General features: G+C 40.9%; 2 protein-coding genes across 2 annotated transcripts in view; one reads left to right on the top strand and one right to left on the bottom strand.

Moving 5' to 3' along the window:
• LOC118426133 (THO complex subunit 5 homolog) overlaps positions 1-9,604 on the bottom strand; it is a 14,764-nt gene extending 5,160 nt beyond the window's left edge. Inside the window, exons 1-11 of the mRNA XM_035835393.1 lie at positions 9,345-9,604; positions 8,591-8,740; positions 8,136-8,203; positions 7,187-7,330; positions 4,586-4,661; positions 4,059-4,244; positions 3,248-3,380; positions 2,386-2,607; positions 1,485-1,596; positions 970-1,071; positions 376-516 (exon numbers count right to left, since the gene is read on the bottom strand). Of these exons, the coding sequence (XP_035691286.1) occupies positions 376-516; positions 970-1,071; positions 1,485-1,596; positions 2,386-2,607; positions 3,248-3,380; positions 4,059-4,244; positions 4,586-4,661; positions 7,187-7,330; positions 8,136-8,203; positions 8,591-8,740; positions 9,345-9,461 (1,451 nt within the window). The 5' untranslated portion in view covers positions 9,462-9,604. The remainder of the gene's footprint in view (positions 1-375; positions 517-969; positions 1,072-1,484; positions 1,597-2,385; positions 2,608-3,247; positions 3,381-4,058; positions 4,245-4,585; positions 4,662-7,186; positions 7,331-8,135; positions 8,204-8,590; positions 8,741-9,344) is intronic.
• Positions 9,605-9,915: 311 nt separating this feature from the next.
• LOC118425698 (acyl-CoA dehydrogenase family member 11-like) lies at positions 9,916-18,942 on the top strand. Its single transcript, XM_035834738.1, has 13 exons — positions 9,916-10,295; positions 10,738-10,970; positions 11,421-11,520; positions 11,810-11,927; positions 12,414-12,556; positions 13,230-13,379; positions 14,897-15,091; positions 15,466-15,606; positions 15,980-16,072; positions 16,540-16,685; positions 17,059-17,192; positions 17,779-17,845; positions 18,285-18,942. Exons 1-13 carry the CDS (start codon positions 10,035-10,037, stop codon positions 18,400-18,402), a joined length of 1,899 nt encoding a protein of 632 aa, XP_035690631.1. The 5' UTR covers positions 9,916-10,034; the 3' UTR covers positions 18,403-18,942.
• Positions 18,943-19,703: the final 761 nt, after the last annotated feature.

The following is a 19,703-nucleotide window of genomic DNA, read 5'->3' as shown; positions in this document are numbered from 1 at the left end:
AACAACATGTAAGCTCAGTGGAGAGATAGCTACAGGGGCACAAAGCTATGCAAATCGTGAAACATTCACATTGGTTTTATTTTTGCATTTTTTGCAGTGTTTTCTCCACTGTAATCCTATGGTACTACAAACATACTACCGGATTGTTTCAAAGGTAAATTGTGTAAAAGGAAAACTGTGAAAAACTCCCTTCTTGTTGTACATGTACATCAAAATTAAGTCCCAATAAACAAAAAACTTATAGTATCACTTGTGCTAGATGCACATTTTGGCTTACAGTACAATACTTTCAAGTATGCCTTCAATATAGTTAATGTTCTTAAGTATAAAGTTATGAAAACTTCTTAAGTATAAAGTTATGACAACTCATCTAACCAGATTACTCTTAAAGTTATAATGATGACAATGTCATGAAGACCTACCTCCTCAGTGTTGAGGAACTGCAGGCCTGCTAACTGCTGGGCCCACACATAAGGCTTCCCAACCTCCTTCACACACTCATTAAAGTCCTCAATCCTGTTAGGAAAAAAACCCCAATAATGTTATCTTTTTCTTGGAATGACTCAGTTGAGGATTTTGAAGTTTCAATAGAAAGCTACAATCAAAATTTCAAGTATGCGTGGACTTGTTCCATCCTATATGAAACAAGCAGACTTTAAAATTAAGACTTGAAGGTAGCATTCGCAAGCAAATACAAAATGGTTACCTTCACATGGTCAAGCCTAACGAGCTACAGCTCTGTTTATTCTCACTCAAACACATGCATATGCATATACATAGTGATCAGCCCTTCCAGCTCTGTCCTGCCACTTGCTACTTTCTGTGAGGATGTCTACTTCTTTACAAGTAACCATGGTGACAGCCATAATCATCTGGTCTAGGTCATTGACCTTATTTGTTTGCAACAAAAGAAACAGAGCAAAACACTGTGTTTCCTTTCCATAAAGATAAAAAGACTGTAGTCTTTACCTTGCCCTCTCCAGCAGAAACTGGTTAGCAGGATTGGGCGTGGTGTTGCCATGGTCACCAGGAAACAGACAGCCAAGTAAGGAAGATGGAGAGAGCAAATCCCTGCAACACATCACAAACACTATTAATAATCATAGTATTATTACAACAGCCAAGGCCAAACATTTTCACTTGATGTGGCTATATTGTGAGAGTTATATCACGATTGCCCTCGGAACTTTGAAAATGACATTCAAATTCTATATGTAAATGACATATTTTATTATATACTACCCTCCTCAGAACATCACATAACCCACACATTGTAGAAAAGGTGGGATCCTTCGTATTCCACCGTCTGAGGAAAAGAAGTCGAAACCAACACGTTACAGTTTAGAGTTAGCTTTTAGACTAGAGCAGACATATTCTATACTGTTCTACACTATTTGTATGTTTGTCCCCTTTCATGTTACCTGCAATCAGCCCTTGGCATGAATTTGCAATAAACTATTATTATGATGAGTTTGATGACCTACCCTCCTGAAACGGCAGACGTGATGGCCTCTGCCACCGGCTGGAGCTGGACAATGACCGTCACCACTTGCAGGGTCAGCAGGTAGTGGAAGGTCAGGGCCAGGGTTGACCCATCTGAGGACCAGAGATATTGATTTATAGATTATAACATAAGGCCTAAGACAATCAATTTTGCATTTCCAGTAACAGTTACAGTCCTGAGAAAATTAAGGTTGGCAATTTTCTACTTCAACAGAAAAGGAGAGAACATTTTGGACAATGATTTTAAAACATTTTCATCACTCAAACATTAGATCAAAAAGGTTAGGCCAGGGTGGGCCCGTCTGAGGAGAGGACCAGAGATATCAATGTTATACATTATCACATCTCTCTCTCTCTCTGTCCCTAGGCAGGGTTGGACAAGTCCACTAGCCCAATTATCCAGGGCAGGTAAAGGTGCAGATTGGCAAGTGCATGTCCTATTCTACTTGCCCGATCGGGCAAGTAAGATTTTTCAATGAGTGAGATTTTGATATTTATGATATCTTGTCACTTTTCACTAAGGTGGAATCAAGCATTGGTCAGTGCAGAAAAATGGAGCCATTTTTAAAAAGAAAGATTTAAGAAAAGATAATCCCTACATATCAACGGTGGACCCTAATTTTTTCAGGACTGAAACAGGAAACACAACATTTTTTTCTAGTCCCAACCAGTGTTGCCAAATGCCTAAATAATGACTTTGAACATCTTTTAATAAGAATCTCAACTATTTCCAGTGGAATAAAAATTGCAGCTTAGAACAGAACACAGACAGATAGGTCAGGATTAGAACCAGTAACATTCTGATCCCAAACTGCTCTTGCTGACAACAAGCCCACTAAACACTACTGCACTCAAAGTCTGCAGAAAGACTGCTTCCCACACCTTTACACTTGATGGTGATGTTAACTTGCAGGGGATGTTTGTGGAGCACTTTGCCCCGTCTGTCGGTCGGGTCGACACTGATGGTCCGTCTGCGCCGAGACTTCTCCTTGGTCCCCTCCTCATCGTCAGAGTCACTGTCCACATCCAGAGCAGCTGAGGTGGACGGTCCGGAGGACTTTGCTGCATCCAGATCTCCCTCTATGGTCACTGTCAGAGCAGGATCTGTATATGAAAAATAGATATTAGGTTAATTCATTTAATTTATACAATAAGATGGAGGAAGAGAGTCATGGCCATCCGTGCAACCAGCACGCCCGGATGATGATGATGATGATCATACAATAAGGTATACATTATGACAATGCTTTTATGCAATTTCAGTGTTTAAGACTTGGTCAATAAATCTGTATTAGCAAATCCTTTACAAGCATTTGTCAAAAATGTTTGCTGGCAGTCCCATTTACAATGTGTTGTTGTATTTATATTATTAGATGGTTTATTTGAAAATGAACAGCTTGGCAGAATCAGCTAAATTTTGCCAACATTTACATAAAAGGTTAACATTCTTCTAAAAAATTTATGTAACATGCATGCAGAACTTGATATTATGATCAAGAAAACCAATGGTCTTTAGGAAAGTGACGTACCACATGCTTGTTGGTAGGCTGACGACTGGACATACAGCATTTAGAGAGGCCTGGTTCTGTCACTGCCTGCTTAAAAATTCTATGGCCTTAAAATCGTACAACGATCGCGTGACCGCTAGCTGGCAGTCCCATTTATAATGTCCCCTTGTATGTGACATGCACAGAACATGATGTTATGATCAAGAAAACCAATGGTCTTTAGAAAAATGACGTACCACATGCTTGTTGGTAGGCTGAAGACTGGACATACAGCACGTAGAGAGGCCTGGGTAGGAACTGGGCCATCCTGTGCTGCTGACGTACCTCGTCAAATGGCATCTTTAGCGCCTCCTGGAGGGGCTTGGTAGACTGCAGGGAGAGTGAAAAAAAAATATCCCATTGAATGTTTAACACATTTCTGGTGAAACCATGTGACCAAACACACCAGTTTTGTAGATGGAATTTGTAGGTTATAATCTAAGTTATAAATCTTGAAATGTCTGCAGTGGTTTGATTTCTGTGTTTTGTCTGTATTTTGCAGTGAAACTTCCACACATACATGACACTGCGACTTTGCATTTTTAGCGTAACACTACTCTATGTCAGAATTGTTTCAACAATGAAATTAAATCTCCATGAAAACCTCCTTTCCACTCCTACTGCAAAATTAAGTCTGCAAAAATAAATGATGTCAACAGAAAAGGAAATGCATCCTGATAAAAGAGTTCTATCCTGACATTACACTACCTCTAGCACAGTGTTGAGTCTGGACAGTAGACTGTGCAGCTGGTCCTGGCGAGTCTGGATCTCTTGGGAGATCTCTAGTACTTAATATGGTGTTTCATAGTGGGTTTATAACACACGTTACCTCCAGCACAGTGTTGAGTCTGGGCAGTAGACTGTCCAGCTGGTCCCGGCGAGTCTGGATCTCTTGGGAGATCTCTAGTACTTAATATGGTGTTTTATAGTGAGTCTGGATCTCCTGGGAGATCTCTAGTACTTAAGTCTTAATATGGTGTTTCATAGTGGGTTTATAACAAATGTTACCTCCAGCACAGTGTTGAGTCTGGGCAGCAGACTGTCCAGCTGGTCCCGGCGAGTCTGGATCTCCTGAGAGATCTCCTCCTTCTGGTCCTCGTAGTCCTTACACTTTGCCGCCAGCCGCTTCCGCTGCTCCAGCTCCCAGTCCAGCCGAGCCAGCGTCAACTGGTGAGGGTCCTGCTGGGTCACATCCTGGTGTACATTCATCAGAAAAACTATGTGACTTTGTATACACTATGTCTTGTTTTATCAAAAAGGAGAGGGAAGAGGCATGTAAACAATAGTTATAGTGATAGCGTAGCTCCAGATGTTTTGTTTATCTAACTGTTTGCTTGTAACACTACTTGTGATAGTACATGTATATACAACATGAAATGTAGTCTTTAGCATTCTATGTATTCCAGAAAAAAGAGTGAATCAATTCAAAAGCAGTCCAAACTGAAAACACACATTCCGACATGGATGAAATCTACTCTGCTGTACTCCACAGTTATCACATAATATTATGGGTTTATGATAAAGAAAGTCCTTACAGGTTTAGAAATCTCCTCTGGGGCCTCCTTGTAGAACTCTGCTTCCTCAACAAGCTCTATCTCCTCATCCTTGGATCTGTGAATATGTAAACATCATTCATATTAAACTGCTAAAGTTTAAAAGTTTTCCATAATTGAGGGCAAGACACCAGTTTCCCCAAAATTATTGTTTTACAGCTCAATATAAAGTATGAAATTGTTAGCATTAGAAGACTAATCCTGGCTGTCCATCTCAATGCATTAGCAGTTGTGCCAATGAGAAAGTGACTGTGCCTTAAATGTTTGCATTTGTATGTTTTTATTTTCTAGGTTCTGATGGAAGAGGTTGGAGTTGTGGGATTGGTCTATTGTTTATCAACACAAACATTCTGGTATTCTGATATTTCCATGCCTGCAGCAAGGTTCTAGCCAGCCTCCAATTTTTTTCTGTCCTCTGGAATGTCAATCCTATTGATTGGGACGGTCCACAGGGGTCCGGGCATGCTGAGCTCTCCCAGGAACATTTTAAAATGTAGACCAGCTGAAATGCTATTTCCTTTAATTTGAGTGGCAAATTCTCAGTGAGTTAAGACACTTTTCACCCTTCCGCCTAATTAACTGATCCACCAACTTTGATGTGCTGTAGAAAGTTACTGGGCTGGTATTTTTCAGAATTTTCAACAGGAGGTGGAGTTACAGACCAATAGCATATTTTCAGACCATATGGATTTCATGAAAGACTCACTGATATTAAGATATGAATATGATAAGCACAGCTAGATTTTATACCTTTTAGGCCCTCGGCGCAACACCCCAGAACATATTTTTGACACAAATGTGGTATGTATGTTTTCAGCAAAGAGCACTCTATAATGTTCAGGTGGTCCCAGCCCCACTAGTATGATTATAACACATATATTCTTTAATATGTTCAAAATATTTCTAAAAATGGCATATGTGAAATATTCATGGCAGCCTGACAGGGAAGTGGTAATATGCACAACCATGGGACCACCTGAAGATTAAAGTACAACTTGTCTACTTACCCAGCATGTCTTTTGCGACAAATAAGAACATTGCATATGGTTGCGCTTTTAAGAAAAAAATAAGATGACAAATTGCAACTTTTGTTCATTCCTAGCATGAAATGTGATCTTTTTGTTTGGATAGAGGAACAATATGGCCAAGTAATTTGTTGACTTAGTGCCTGACAGCAGGGTACTAGTCTACCTGAGGAGAACAATGGGCGAGCTCACAGCTTTCACACCTTTACCTGCCAAGCCAGACAGCCAGCTTGGGTTCTGTTGATCAATAATAAACAAACTTTCAAGCATTGAAGTATCACACACACAATTATATAGCAGAATTCCAAGAAAGTTGGATTAAAACCATTTCACCTGTGTATCAAAGTAACAGTTAATGCACTTGGCTGAGAAGAAACTGACCCTGGGCAGTAACCCACATTTGGTCTTAATCAAAATCTGTCTGATTTGGTGGCAAAAATAATGACTGTGACTGTCAAGAAATTATTCCTCACTCCTTACAAATTTTTTGTATGTATTTGTATTATCATAGTTGTCAATGATTGTTCATATCGTACAGGGCTCAAGGTGTTCTAGGGACAATTGAAATTACATGTATATAAGAATGTGGGAGAAGGGGACAGTATGAAATAGGGAACCAATTTGAGTAACGTAGATTTTTAAAATACACATTGTATTAAAAAAACAAAATTGAAATAGATTACTGATGTATTTACTACCATCTATTTGTCTGATTTGTTAAACATTTAACAGTAATGCAGAATGTCCTTCTCATTTCAGCAATGTACAATTCTTAACCTAACAATAGTTTTTGAGCATACTGGCCGGACTATAGACATACTACATTATGATACTTCCTGTAGCATTACTATTTTAAAAGCAATGAGGTCAAAATAATCAACCTCCTTCTTTGGGGGAAACATGGTCAAGTTGTTTGGGTTTACTTAGCCCTGGTAAGACTTGGGAGGGATTGGGGCATTTATTTGAAAACAGTTTCTTGTGTTAGTCGAAATCAGATCATGTCAAAACTGTGTATAATTGGTGGGATACGAACGATTGAAACTGGACACTATTAAATCAGCTGTACTGTATCTATTTTCAAGGTTATTTGTACTCATGATGACAGCATAATTCAAACAGTGGCATTCAAATTAATTCTAACACACTGGAAACACTACACCCAATACACACCCTGCTTGCTTTCCCAGACAGTACCCCTACAGGGTGCCAGGTAATGTCTCACCTGGCAAGGTGGCACCCTTCCTGGGATGTTTTCACACTAGGTGGGGAGGGGGATATTATCGAACAATGGGTGAAATCTGGGAAACTTGGGGTCAAAGGTGATTGCTATGTGTTGCTAGGGGAGCCAACACCCACTTCGCTGGGGGTCTTCAAAGTGTCTTAATCCTCTGAGTTTGGCTGGTAGACTCAGCCTGGTTCAATCAATATCTTTACATACCAATTTTTGTCCATCACAAGAGGATGGAATGGGCAAAATTTTTGTCCGTCCCCAGCCTCAAAATTCCATCAAAGGACGGATGCTGGCTAGAGCCCTGCCCTGCAGGTGTAGAAGACTTACTTGAACTCCAGACACTTGGTGATCTCCTTCTGCAGGTGCATGACCTCGTACAGCAGGTTCTGCAGCTGCAGGTGGTAGCTGTCCACCTTCTGCTTGTGCTCGTGGGTCGTGTCGCGGGCCTTCTTACACCGCATGTGGGCCAATCTGTGCATTCATACATAGAATAAAATCACCTAATCAACAACATCCTCTTCTTCTTCAGTTAAGGTGGCCAACATCGTCTTGCCAACAGATCTGCCACACTGTTATGTGTCAGGTCAGAGTTCAGAAGTGGTTTTTGCTGATGATGATAAGTAATGTTAGAGTTATGTGATGTTGGGGGTGTGGGTGTGCAGTAGGTAGTTTGTTGTCTTGAGGTGGGCCACTTTTCCCCACATTGGTCCCATCTTATACCGCATGTGTACCAAACCTGTACAATCAGTATAAAATCATTATACCATCTAAACAGCTGTGGCTCACATAGCTAACTTAAAAATATGTAGAGCAGTTACTGAGGCAACTGGATATGATTTTGGATGTCTTTTGATGTTTTACGTAGAACCTCTGCCTTTTGTCAGTGACAGCTTTCCTCACACTCTATCAAAAATATTCCTGACTATGGAAAATCACTAAAATGTTTTCTGTTTAACCTGTTGAAAAACGAACCAACAAATGCTGAAAAAAAGGACCTCCTTGCCAAGGTTCTACCAATGTAAGAACTGTGGGTACTGTAACTGTATTTAAGTTCCCGGGGATTTAATTTCGTGGTAACGGGAAAAAGAACTTTTCGCAGTGGCTTTAAGTTTGTGGTAGCACCATGCACTGTAGTCTCTTACTGCCATGAAAAAATGTTTGCGGTGGTTTTAAGTTTGCGCACTTCGCGGTGAAGTGGCCATGGCACCATGAAAACCGCAAACATTAAACCACAGCGAAAGTTTCTGCATTTACAGTACAACATTCTAGGACTGACCTGTTGAGTTTTTTGAGAGTGATGAAGTGCATGCTGGCCTGGATTTTTCTCTCCGCAATCTCAGCAGCCTGCAGGTAGGCAAACAGATTCAGACCAAAAGTCCTATCCACAATATGCCATACAGACTTAATTTCATAGATAACTCATGAGGTGTAGTGCATTATACTCAAACATGTAGAATACCCTGCAGCACTAGATCCATAGGGCAAAACAACAGCCTTCACTGCATTCAAAAGTATAGTGGCAGTCAAATTTTTGAGACATCTTATATATGACTTTGTTATGGGTGTTGAATATTCATTTAGAAGTGAATATACTTCCCTATGTCTAGATTCAAATGTATCTGTTGCAAGCTAAACAAACATTGTACATACACAACAGGCTTTTGGTAGCTTTGTAATATTATTTTGATAATACAAAGAAGTTATTGGTAGAAATGTTGTTTCTGTACATACAGCATCCTTCCTGCCGCTGCCCCTGATCTCCTGGATCTCCTGCAGGAGTTGGCGGATCCCGTCGCAGGCGGTCTTGTACAAGTTCACGTCCCTGGCTGGGTCCCTCTGGGCAGCCTCCTCCTCCTCACTGGTTAGTGAAGCAGGCTCACCCTGAGGGGGGAACAGCAGGGATTGGGAACTTCAGACTTGTTTGCAACAAGAAAAAACTGTGAAGAAGCCAACTTTGGAACGACACGACGGCCTTCTTCTACTAGTAGCCTGATTTAATACCATCCTAGCTTCCGGAGTAACCGGAGGTTAGCAAGCTAAAGGATTGAGCCAGCGGTCACGAAGGAGGATGGTACTCAGGCTAGCCTCCTCCAAAAGTCTCAGGACAACTCAGCACCACATGAATTAGTACCATGCCAAGGATGAATCAGGTTGTAGCCCAATGTTGGTTAGAGTTATTAAGGGTTATGTTGTTGTTGAATGGGTTAGAATAATTTGAGTTAGACCTAAGTTTAGGGTTGGGGTTTATATAGGATTACAGGCCTCCTCTTGGTGGTGAGATGTCGAGAAACCATCCTGCTGATTCCTGGGTATAGTGATGATTTGTTCAGATATGTTAGGAGCAAGTAAATTAAGGACGAGTCAAAGCTGGCATCTTAGCAAACTTGCCCCCCTCCCCATACATCACAATCCCTTGAAGCAGCTTTGCCTCTTGCAACCAAGTGGCAGGACACAGCAAGAAAATAATTTGGGATTCTAGAGGTACCTGGCGATCTCCAGAATCCATCTTTGGCTTCTTAGAGTCTTTGTCGGTCAGATTGGAGGATGAATCCGTCCGAGACACGCGGACCATCGGGCGCTTCTTTCCCGCGGAGGACGCCATTTTCTCCTCATCTGCATAAACAGTTCACAATTTTCCTGCAAGCATTCACACCAGAAGTTGGCGACAGGAAACAAGGAGATTATCTAACAAACTTGCCTATGCAGTTTTGAAGTAAATATGGACTGGAGACTTAAATTTTCAATCAAATATGTCAGGTATTTGCAATAGTAGAGGACAAAGAAAGTTATCATCTCCCCCGAAATATTAGAATGGCATCGCCTAACTAGGTCAATGAACACATAGTCGCTGATTCGTATGTTGTGTAATGTCAGTTCAGATATCTTATTTTTCCTGAAGATTACGTGATAATCATAGCAAAAAGAGACATTAATTTAAATGATAAGATTTTTAATTGATAAAATGATTTGAATAACGGGTTTGAACAAAAGAAAAGTGCATTTAATCAAATTACAAACAGCTTCACCAAATGCTGAGCTTGTTTCTGTCTATCACTAGTTATTGACCCGCCTCACGGGGAAGAAAGTTGTGACGCAAGCGCGGGGACAACACAGAAAGTTTGAGGAGAATTGGTGGCGTTTCTGATGACTTTTTAGTCATCCACCAAGCCTAGAAATGCTGCGATTACAGCAGAGCGGCTTTCTGCTGCGATGTTGTCCACCCAAGACGACGACAGCTGTCCTTTCTGCACGGGACAAGAGTGTTTGGGCAGAGGAGGCGGGGCAGCCGAGCGAGAGAAATGTTGACCTGCAGTCCAAGATTCCCTTTGCCAGAGCCAAAGTCGGGCCTTTCTTCCAGGACAAACCGCGACTCGCCAACCTCTACCTGGAGGATGTGACCTTGAGATCTTACCTGAAAAGAGTCATGCCGAAAGAGGTAAATAAAGAAGTAAAGAGGTAAATAGAGAAGTATAAAAGGTACCTCAACCTTAAATCATCCTGCAACATTCCAGCCAATCCAGGGGTGTCCTTGACATGAACGAGAATGTTGACAAAATGTTCCTTTGATAATTTTGCCAACGTCCTCTAAAATGGTGCGAGATTGAAGAAGTAGAACAATAAAAAATGGATTTGAAAATAATAAATTAAGAGTTGGGATAGTCTCAAGTGTCAAACCTATGCATGGAAAAGGACCCAACATATATTTATGGTGAAGAGTAGAGGTTGACCTGGTATACTAAGTAGTAAGTACAGTATTGGCCAATAAAATGCAAGCCTGATGGCTGCTTCACCCCTTAGTGAAATGTCAAGAGTAATTGGAGCATATCAAGGAGCCTTTTATTTCTTGGAGGTTTCATACATTGCTGTATCCCTTATAGGTACTGCAAGCCATCACCCCAGACCTGAAGCAGTTTGGCCACCGTGTTGCCACCGACATCGGGGACCTGGGCCGTGAATGTGAGCTGAACCCGCCGTACCTGCAGCAGTACGATGCGTGGGGACGGAGGACGGACGAGGTGGTGACATGTCAGGCGTGGAGGACGTTACACGACATCTCAGCACAGGAGGGGATCATAGCCATACCGTATGAGAGGGAGTTTGGCCAGTGGAGGTATTCAAACATTGGTCATCAACCATACTCTATATTTAATATTGCGATTGATAACTCTAGTGGATGGGAAAAAGTGGTAGTTCATGGATTTTGATTTTGGCTGTGTGAGGAAAGTTCTTGCTGTCCTCTGCACAGTGATCAGATAATTGCGATGCATGAAATTTTAGCCGTTGAATAGTAACCTCTAGAATTAAGTTTGTGTTAAGCTTTGTAACAATGCTGCCTTATGTTATGAGTCACAGTATTCAGGGTTCAAATCTCAGAGCCTCCCTGTTACAAGGTGAAAAAATCTGATTAATTGATGTTGCTAATGGTACATGTTGTGTAAAGAACGAGATGGGCAAAGATCACTATTGATGGATGTCGTGGAGCCCCTACGACCACTGTGGTACTTTAAGTGAGAGTGAATGTATGTTTTGAGTGTTGATCATTCTCCCGTGTCCTTCCCAGCCGACTGTACCAAGTGGCCAAGCTCCACATGTTCAACCCAGCGTCAGGGCTTTACTCATGCCCCCTTGCAATGACGGATGGAGCTACAAAGGTGGCTGAGGTAAAATCAGATTTTCTAAAGCTACAACAGTACAAGTGCTGGCATCACTTCTCAAGTAGCCCAAGTAACTATGTGGTTAGCACGCAAAAGTATTGAGCCTGCGGTCACTACAGAGGATGGTACTCAGGCTACTTTTATAGTTGCTGACAAAGTAAGTGTCAAACTTTTGTAGATAAAGAATTGTAAAATTGAATGATAAAATCATCTCAAGAGCATCTTTGAATGGGAATTACAAAATCTTTTTAAGAGCATATTTGAATGGTTGCCTGTGCTCTCCTTGTTGCCATAGTCTACAGGAGACAGTGTCCTGATGCAGACAGCCTTCCCTCACCTGGTGTCACGGAACCCTGCACAGTTCTGGACATCAGGACAGTGGATGACAGAGAGGAGAGGGGGGTCTGATGTGGGTAAGTTATGAATATTGGACTCATTGGTTCTTTTATTTTGACATCAACTTGGCCCTTGGCTAAATAGATCAACTTTGCCTGACACCCAAGTCAACTCAGCCTAACATCCTAACCTTAACCAAGCCCAGTTGACCAGGGTGTTGGGCCGAGTTGGTAAACTTAAATGTAGATTGTCCTCATCCCGGTTGCAATGACCAGAATTCTGAATAGATTGTGAAGTCATAATGCTGTGCGTTGTTTGGCCATTCGATATCCTGATACAACCATACATGGTATATTGCACTATAAGAGTACAAGATGTCTGATCTGCTCTATGTACCTATGATGTTACAATGCTGTGCTGTCCTATGGTTGTTCTGAGCACAACAGCCAGCATATGGAGAGGAAACTCATCAGCTTGCTTCTTGCCAGTATTAACTTGTGAGTGTTTGTTGGCTATGAAGACATGTTAGATCGTAGTATTTGACAGTCTACGCCTCTTTTCAGCCAATGGTACAGAGACAGTTGCAGTCCCGCAGGAGGATGGTACCCACAGACTGTACGGGTACAAGTGGTTCTCCTCTGCTACTGATGCTGACATGACCCTGACTCTGGCCAGGGTGATGGACAGCAGTGGAGAGGTGGTACAGGTGGGTGACTTATAAGTATAACACACTCACTCACTTATCCGGTTTAGCGTCCGTTGTTCCCTGTTATAAGGTCATGATAAATATGTATATCAAGTTAGAATCAACCATAAGATCTTGTATCGAGTAAGCTTTTTGTCTGGTAAAGTAAAGTGGTCTTGTGGCTAATAACTTTTATTTTGGATCGTAAGTTCAGGAGTTAAAATCCAGACATAAGTGTCAGTGGACTGCACATATCTGAGCCTACTATCCTGTTTCTTGTATACAATGTATTAGTAATCTTCTACTTAACTGGTAGTCCACCAGGAGAGTATCCAACTGCTTTGAGAGAGCCATATGTTAGAAACTTTGCAGAACCCCCATATGCTTTTCACTGTGGGGTACAGTCTGCATGTGATGACCACAAATGTTTTTTAGTAATGTTATCAACTCACAACACTGTCTTTTCAGATACTGTAACAGTACATTGTAGACAGACAGGAATGATGAATTGACTTAAAACTTTTGCAGCTAAAAAGGCTGAATTGTCGTGTTATTTTTACATTGGAAAAACAGGCAGGATTTCAAATGCTAGCTTAACATCATCAAAAGCGTTCAGGTGACATCTGTATAACATTATACAATGTATTAGTAAACAGTGTTATTAATAAATTTTGCTATATGCTTCCCCTACTAGGGGACGCGAGGCCTGTCGTTGTTCTACCTTGAGACGAGGGACAGCAGTGGTCAGCTGAACAACATCCAGGTGCAGCGGCTCAAGAACAAGCTGGGAACCAGGCAGCTGCCAACTGGGGAGCTCCTGCTAGATGGCGCTGTTGCACACAAGGTGGGTCAAGCTATGATTCACACTAAGTCTTGTTCATTTGTTTATCTGAAAGATCTCCATTAGTGAGTACAACGGGAATACTATGCATCACTAGTCTTCCTGGAGTCATTAGACAAATGTATTACATAAAACAACACATTACATTAAGACTGTTTACACTTTTAATGTCACTTACAGCTAAAGATACACTAACACTCAAAGCATTACTAATGCTATACCTATGTATACTATGAAAAACATTGTTCAAAAGTAAAAGTAATACACACTCAAAGCCTTTTCTGTCCCTGTCCAGGGGTGCCTAAGCATTTGCACGATCCCTATGAAATTCGTACGAATATTATGTGATACACACGAATCACTATGCGAAAACGCACGAATATTATGAAATTCGCACGAATCACTATGCGAAATCGTACGAATTTTATGAAATTCGCACGAATCACTATGTGACACACACGAGCCTTATGTGATTTGCACGATCCTTATGCGAAATTGCGCAACCACTGGCGGGGTCACGTGACAAACGGAGCGGGATTTTCAAGATGGCGGCTTCGCCGCTTCGGCGACTGAAAATACGATGTAACACGCCGAAATGAAGCTAAACAGTAGCTCACAGGCTATCAAATACATCTTTGCGACGGTAAATGTCCATTCCATGCCTTGAAATATAAATATCTCGGGTAGAAACGCTCAAAATCATGCCTCCTCCCGGCCGCCGTTTTTGCATAAGGCTCGTGCAAATCACATAAGGCTCGTGTGTGTCACATAGTGATTCGTGCGAATTTCATAAAATTCGTACGATTTCGCGTAGTGATTCGTGCGAATTTCATAATATTCGTGCGTTTTCGCATAGTGATTCGTGTGTATCACATAATATTCGTACGAATTTCATAGGGTTCGTGCAAATGCTTAGGCACCCCTGCTGTCAGTTTTTTTAGCCCACGTTGTTAATTTTTGTTTGTTTGTCATTTTTGGCTTGTCATTTTAAGTCAGAAAGGTAAGATTTTTTTGGACAGATGGGATGAAATTTTTGTCTGACCCAACAAGCAAAGTTGCATAATTTGCTGGACAGAGGGATGAGTCCTTGAGACAGACTTTTACATATTATACTACTCTGTATGTAAAACTTCCTTGTGAAAAAAATGCTGGAAACTAGTTGAGTGATGACAGGAAGAATGGCAAGAGATGACAGTAATTACACTTTAGAAAATTTCTTAAGAAATTTGTCCACAATAAGTCAATCTTAAAAGCAGGAGAAGCAGCTTAGCTCTAATGATGACATGAAAAATTCTTACAACTCTTTTACACTCAATCCTTTCATATTCAAATCCAAGTTGTGCTCACAAAGTTTCTCAAACCTGTACAAGTAACCACCTTTATATAACTAACACAATATCACCTTTTATTGGTGGTTCTTCACATAACTTTCCCCAATGACACAAGCATTAGGAATGGACCACCTGTCTACATAGACCAGTTTTTATCAGACACCACATTTATGCTTTGTGTTTCTACAGGTATCAGATGATGGCCGAGGAGTGGCAGCTATAGCGGACATGCTGACCATCACCCGTATCCACAACTCTCTAATGGCATCGGGCTGTATGAGGAGACTGTTAAACCTGGCACGTGACTACAGCACCCGGAGGAGGGTGTTCGGAAAACTCATCTGTGAACATCCTCTTCACATGCAGACACTGGCTAGGCTGGAGGTACTCGTCATGAAATGAATTACATTCTGTACCTTCCTATATTCTAACTTACATCCTTACCATTTATGGCCAAGTTCCACTTCGTGTAAAACTAAAAGATTTTCTAGTGTTGGCTGCTTGAAGTGTACAAATTTGAGTGTGACATGTTATCACCGGTCACTTTCCAATAGTCATTTTCGAAATCAATCTGAAAAGCAGTTTGAGTATACGTAGTTTTTGTGTTAAACCTCTGACAGGATGTACAGGTGAGAGTTTTACAGTAACAGTTGTAAAAGTGCCCCCTCCATTGCCATGACAATTGAACCTTGGTTTTTCAAATTTTCCAGAGCCTCTAGAATGAAAGTGACCAATTTTTGTTGATGTTTTCCTTCCAGACAGAAACCAGAGGTGCCACATTGCTGGTTCTGGAGGTGGGGAGACTGCTGGGACTACAGGACTGTAAGATGGCATCCGAGCAGGATGAGCTGATGCTGAGACTCATCACTCCACTCACGAAACTCTACACAGCTAAACAGGTATGTTACTGGACTTAACTGCCTTTGTCAAGAAGGTTATGCATATTTGGGGCACATTGTTGATAAATTGTGGCAAAAACTGGAAATTTAAATTTGGGCCGCCCTATTGGCTTTTTACAGAGCTGAAGCAGAACTTTCAGTTTTCATATCTCATATCATGCCTCCTCATATTATGGACTATCATTGATACCTATCTGTTCTGTATTTGCATAGCCAGCACAACCACCCTTCAGCCTGAGGGTAACACACAAGGTTCAAACACATAACTATTCTATATGTATATGTTTATCATTCTAGTTGGATGAACCCAATATAATCTTTCCACATGTTAGAATTCTTACATTGTAAATGTTCTTAACTAACTCCCTTGCAGGCTGTGGCTTTGTGCTCAGAAGGTCTGGAGTCATTTGGAGGACAGGGGTACATAGAGGATACAGGACTGCCTACTTTCCTCAGAGATGCACAGGTATATATTATATAATATATGCCCTCCTTCAGTCAGTAATGACCATGGTAAAATCCTAATTGATAGACTGATAGTATCTTTGTTAATTCAATAGACTGTTTGATACAAACCTGGGGCATAAAGAAATCCCTTGAACTCTGAAAGAGCAATTGATCTTGAACCAGTTTGGATCTATGAACAATTGAGCTACTCTTCCACTTGTTGTAACAGAGAAGACAAACACTATGTATAGTAAATATAGGTTTATTGCACCAGGGAAATTCTCAACATGTACAATGAACAGACTACTAAGACCTTTTTCAGTCAGCCAAGTGACAACAGGCGGGATTCAAACTCATGACCTCTTGGTCCACAGACAGGGTCATTAACTGCTTGACTACACATGCTACTGTCTACCTGTTTTCATTGCCGTTATGTGATGTGTTCACTTTTCTTCCTTATCCCACTCCTGGATATTATCTTCTCAGGTTCTGAGTATCTGGGAGGGAACGACCAACGTTCTGTCTCACGATGTTCTGCGCAGCCTGGTAAAGACGAAGGGTGCCGTACTGCAGGCGTTTTACTCTGATGTAACCACTCGTCTCAAGCAGGCTGCTGCAAAAGATACTCTCAGGTACTATATCGTCACTTAACTGAATTCGTAATTACCTTTTTCCACCTAGCAGTTTTCCTTCTGATTGCAGATTACAGCTAATGCTCAATAAGATAGTGGGGAAACTATTCTATGTTGCCACCACATCATTACCTGAACTGACTTAGTGAGCTTATAGGAGACCATCATGTACACTTTGAAGTGCATAATTCATAATGAATGAATAAATGAATGAATATTTTATTGCACTTCAATAAAAACATTTTGCTTGGCTGAATTGTTTTTTTTTCATATGTTTGTTGATGCACATGCAATTAAATTCTAAGTTGTATGGGGAAATTTTTAGAGCCATTTTGCACTACTTCTTAAAAGGTCGGTTCTACCCTCTTTCCAGACCAAGCTGCCAGGTTGTGGAATCGGCCCTTCAGAAGACTGTTGGGTTTGCACAGAAGGCAGCCAGTCAGGACCCAGGCACACTGGAGGTGGCAGCCAGGGACTTCTCCTACAGTCTGGCTAGAATCTACATAGGTACGTGTCACAGCTGTTACAGAATCCTATAGGATTCAAGCATTTAGTTTGCACTTGTGCAATCCTACCCTCCTGTGCCAAGGAGAAAGTTACATCACAATGTTTGTAACAACACAGTAGTAGTAATAGTAGGCACTCGCCGGTCTTGTAGTACTAAATTTTACACAATGTACTTATTGTTTGTTTATACGCATCAACACATCTGACATAGAAATCACACAATAAAGAAATATTGGTTTAACAACTACAAGGACAAACAAAAAATTTGTTAGAAGCACCACATTTTTTTAATCTAAGGAGGATACTAGTAGTACATGCTTCATTTGTGAAAAGTAACAAGTATATCAAAATCTCACTCAAGGAAAAATCTTGTCCAATTGGGCGAGTGGGGGGTAGGGCATGAATTGTCCAATCAGCACTTTCACTTGCCCTGGACAATGGGTCTAGTGGACTTGTCCGACCCTGGAAAATAAATTGATTATTATTGGGAGCTACAATTGGTTTTGTATCTCTATGACAACTATAAACTAGGAGACCACACCCACTCAATGTGAGGTGATTTCTTACCTGTGTTACCTGTTGCCAGGTACACTGATGTTGGAACATGCCAGCTGGGACCAGGCCTCACCCACAGACACCACTGCAGCAGTCAGGTCAGATGTTACAACTCTCTTCTTTTTTTTCTTTTTGCATACCATGGACCACATTTCTGACTGATTATTAAAGCCAAGCCAGTGGATAAGTTCAAGATACAATGAATGAAGAGAAAAGCATTATCCAAAGCCCCTTGCTTCTGGCAAAGTACCGTAAACTCATCTGTGTCTGTGATTGAACCAATTCTGAGGCATGATACATTGAAAATGTATATTCCTGGAGTAATGAATTCATGGTGGAGTAATTTAAGGTTTACAGTATGTGGGCAATTATGGAGCATCTTGCTAGGGGAGGAAAGATGTGGGCAGTCAGGCAGCATCAAATAGGATAAAACAATACAAGTTCTTCAATATAACTTATGATCTGTATTGCTGATATAATCATTAGATAAAGTTTTCTTTTTGAAGTCAAATTTTCATCCGTTGTGGTATTTCCCAGGTGGTGCCAGCAGGATCTGTGTCCAGTGGTGACCTCTGACCTGTCTGGTTGCTATGGTAAAGAAGGCGTGGCCCAGGACACTTCTCTTGTTATGGAGGGGTACCAGAGGGATGCTTAGGCACTGTGATCAAAGACTTGAAATTAAATTTCTGTACATGTACTTGTAAATTTGGAAACAGAAAGTATATTAGAATTTTGGATTTTATAACAAATGTATATGTAAGAACAATGTGGGGCAGATTTACATTTAATTTATAGATGGCAGATGTTGGTCAAAGAGGTGTTGGTAAAGGGAGCAAGGAAAAGTGAACAATAGTTGTTGATGATAAAAAGCATTATGAATAAGAGGATTTAGGTAAAAGAGATAGGCTACATGAGAGATAATCTCTCTCTAAAATCAATAAACTATTTTTGTCGACCTTAATATTAATTATTCAGTATCCATTGTCAGTGGTAATGTAAGTAATTTGCACCCTGCACTTCAATATTCCGAATTTCAGTATTTTTTAAAGAAAGCTCTATGTGTAAATTACATTTTTTTGCTGTTGCTTACGCTGTGTTCTGATCATAAATGAAATTTCCCGATGCTTTAGGTTAACAATCTGCAGGTAAAGAAAATGTAAATACCTCTTGATTTTTCATATACAATGTACATGTAGCTGTTTGTGTCCCTAAAATTGTTTTGTGTGCATGTCTGTGTAATGTACATGTGTGTGTGTGTGTATTGGTGTCTATTTGTATTTGTGTGTTTGTGTGTGTCTGTATGTATGTATACAAACATGCGTCTATGCGTAGGATATCAAATAAACATTACAGTCATATCAGAGTGACACCAGCACACCACGCAGGCTTTTAGCCAGGCTCAGTTGGACGTGCATTTATTAAGATAACAAGGAAATGGATGCACTAGCTGCCCTTACACTGGGGAGCAAATCTTCTGACAAGCATAAAATTCTGTTTGACCAGAGATGCCACTGTGTCATTTGTGGTCACAGTCTTCTACTGTGACCTCTCTGACAGGAATATTTCCCCTCGTGATACCTTACAATACACCATTTTAACTTAAAATTCTCAAGAAATTTGCACCATAGATAGTGAATGCCCCCAGACCCCCCATACAATAGTGGCGCCTATATCACTTACCGCAACTCACCAAGAAATTTGGACCCCCTATTATAAAATCCTAGCTAAAAGCCTGACACCACATCCTAGGTGTGCATGTACTTTGATGTTTCCGATATTCACCAAGGAAAACCCATTACTGTAAGAAGTATATCTACAGGTAGACATCTCATTTCCCAGGGGTATTATGTTATAAAATGTTATAAAGCCTTCAACCGGGCAGTGACCTTCTGAAAGCAGTAGTAGCACCGGAGGCAGAATGAAGTCTCCTGTGTTCTCATTTGTGCTTCATTTGGT

This window comes from Branchiostoma floridae, chromosome 11, assembly GCF_000003815.2.
Source record: "Branchiostoma floridae strain S238N-H82 chromosome 11, Bfl_VNyyK, whole genome shotgun sequence".
NCBI classification, from domain to species: domain Eukaryota; kingdom Metazoa; phylum Chordata; class Leptocardii; order Amphioxiformes; family Branchiostomatidae; genus Branchiostoma; species Branchiostoma floridae.
Note: the sequence above shows the minus strand (reverse complement) of the source record. Positions and strands in the feature narration are given on the sequence as shown.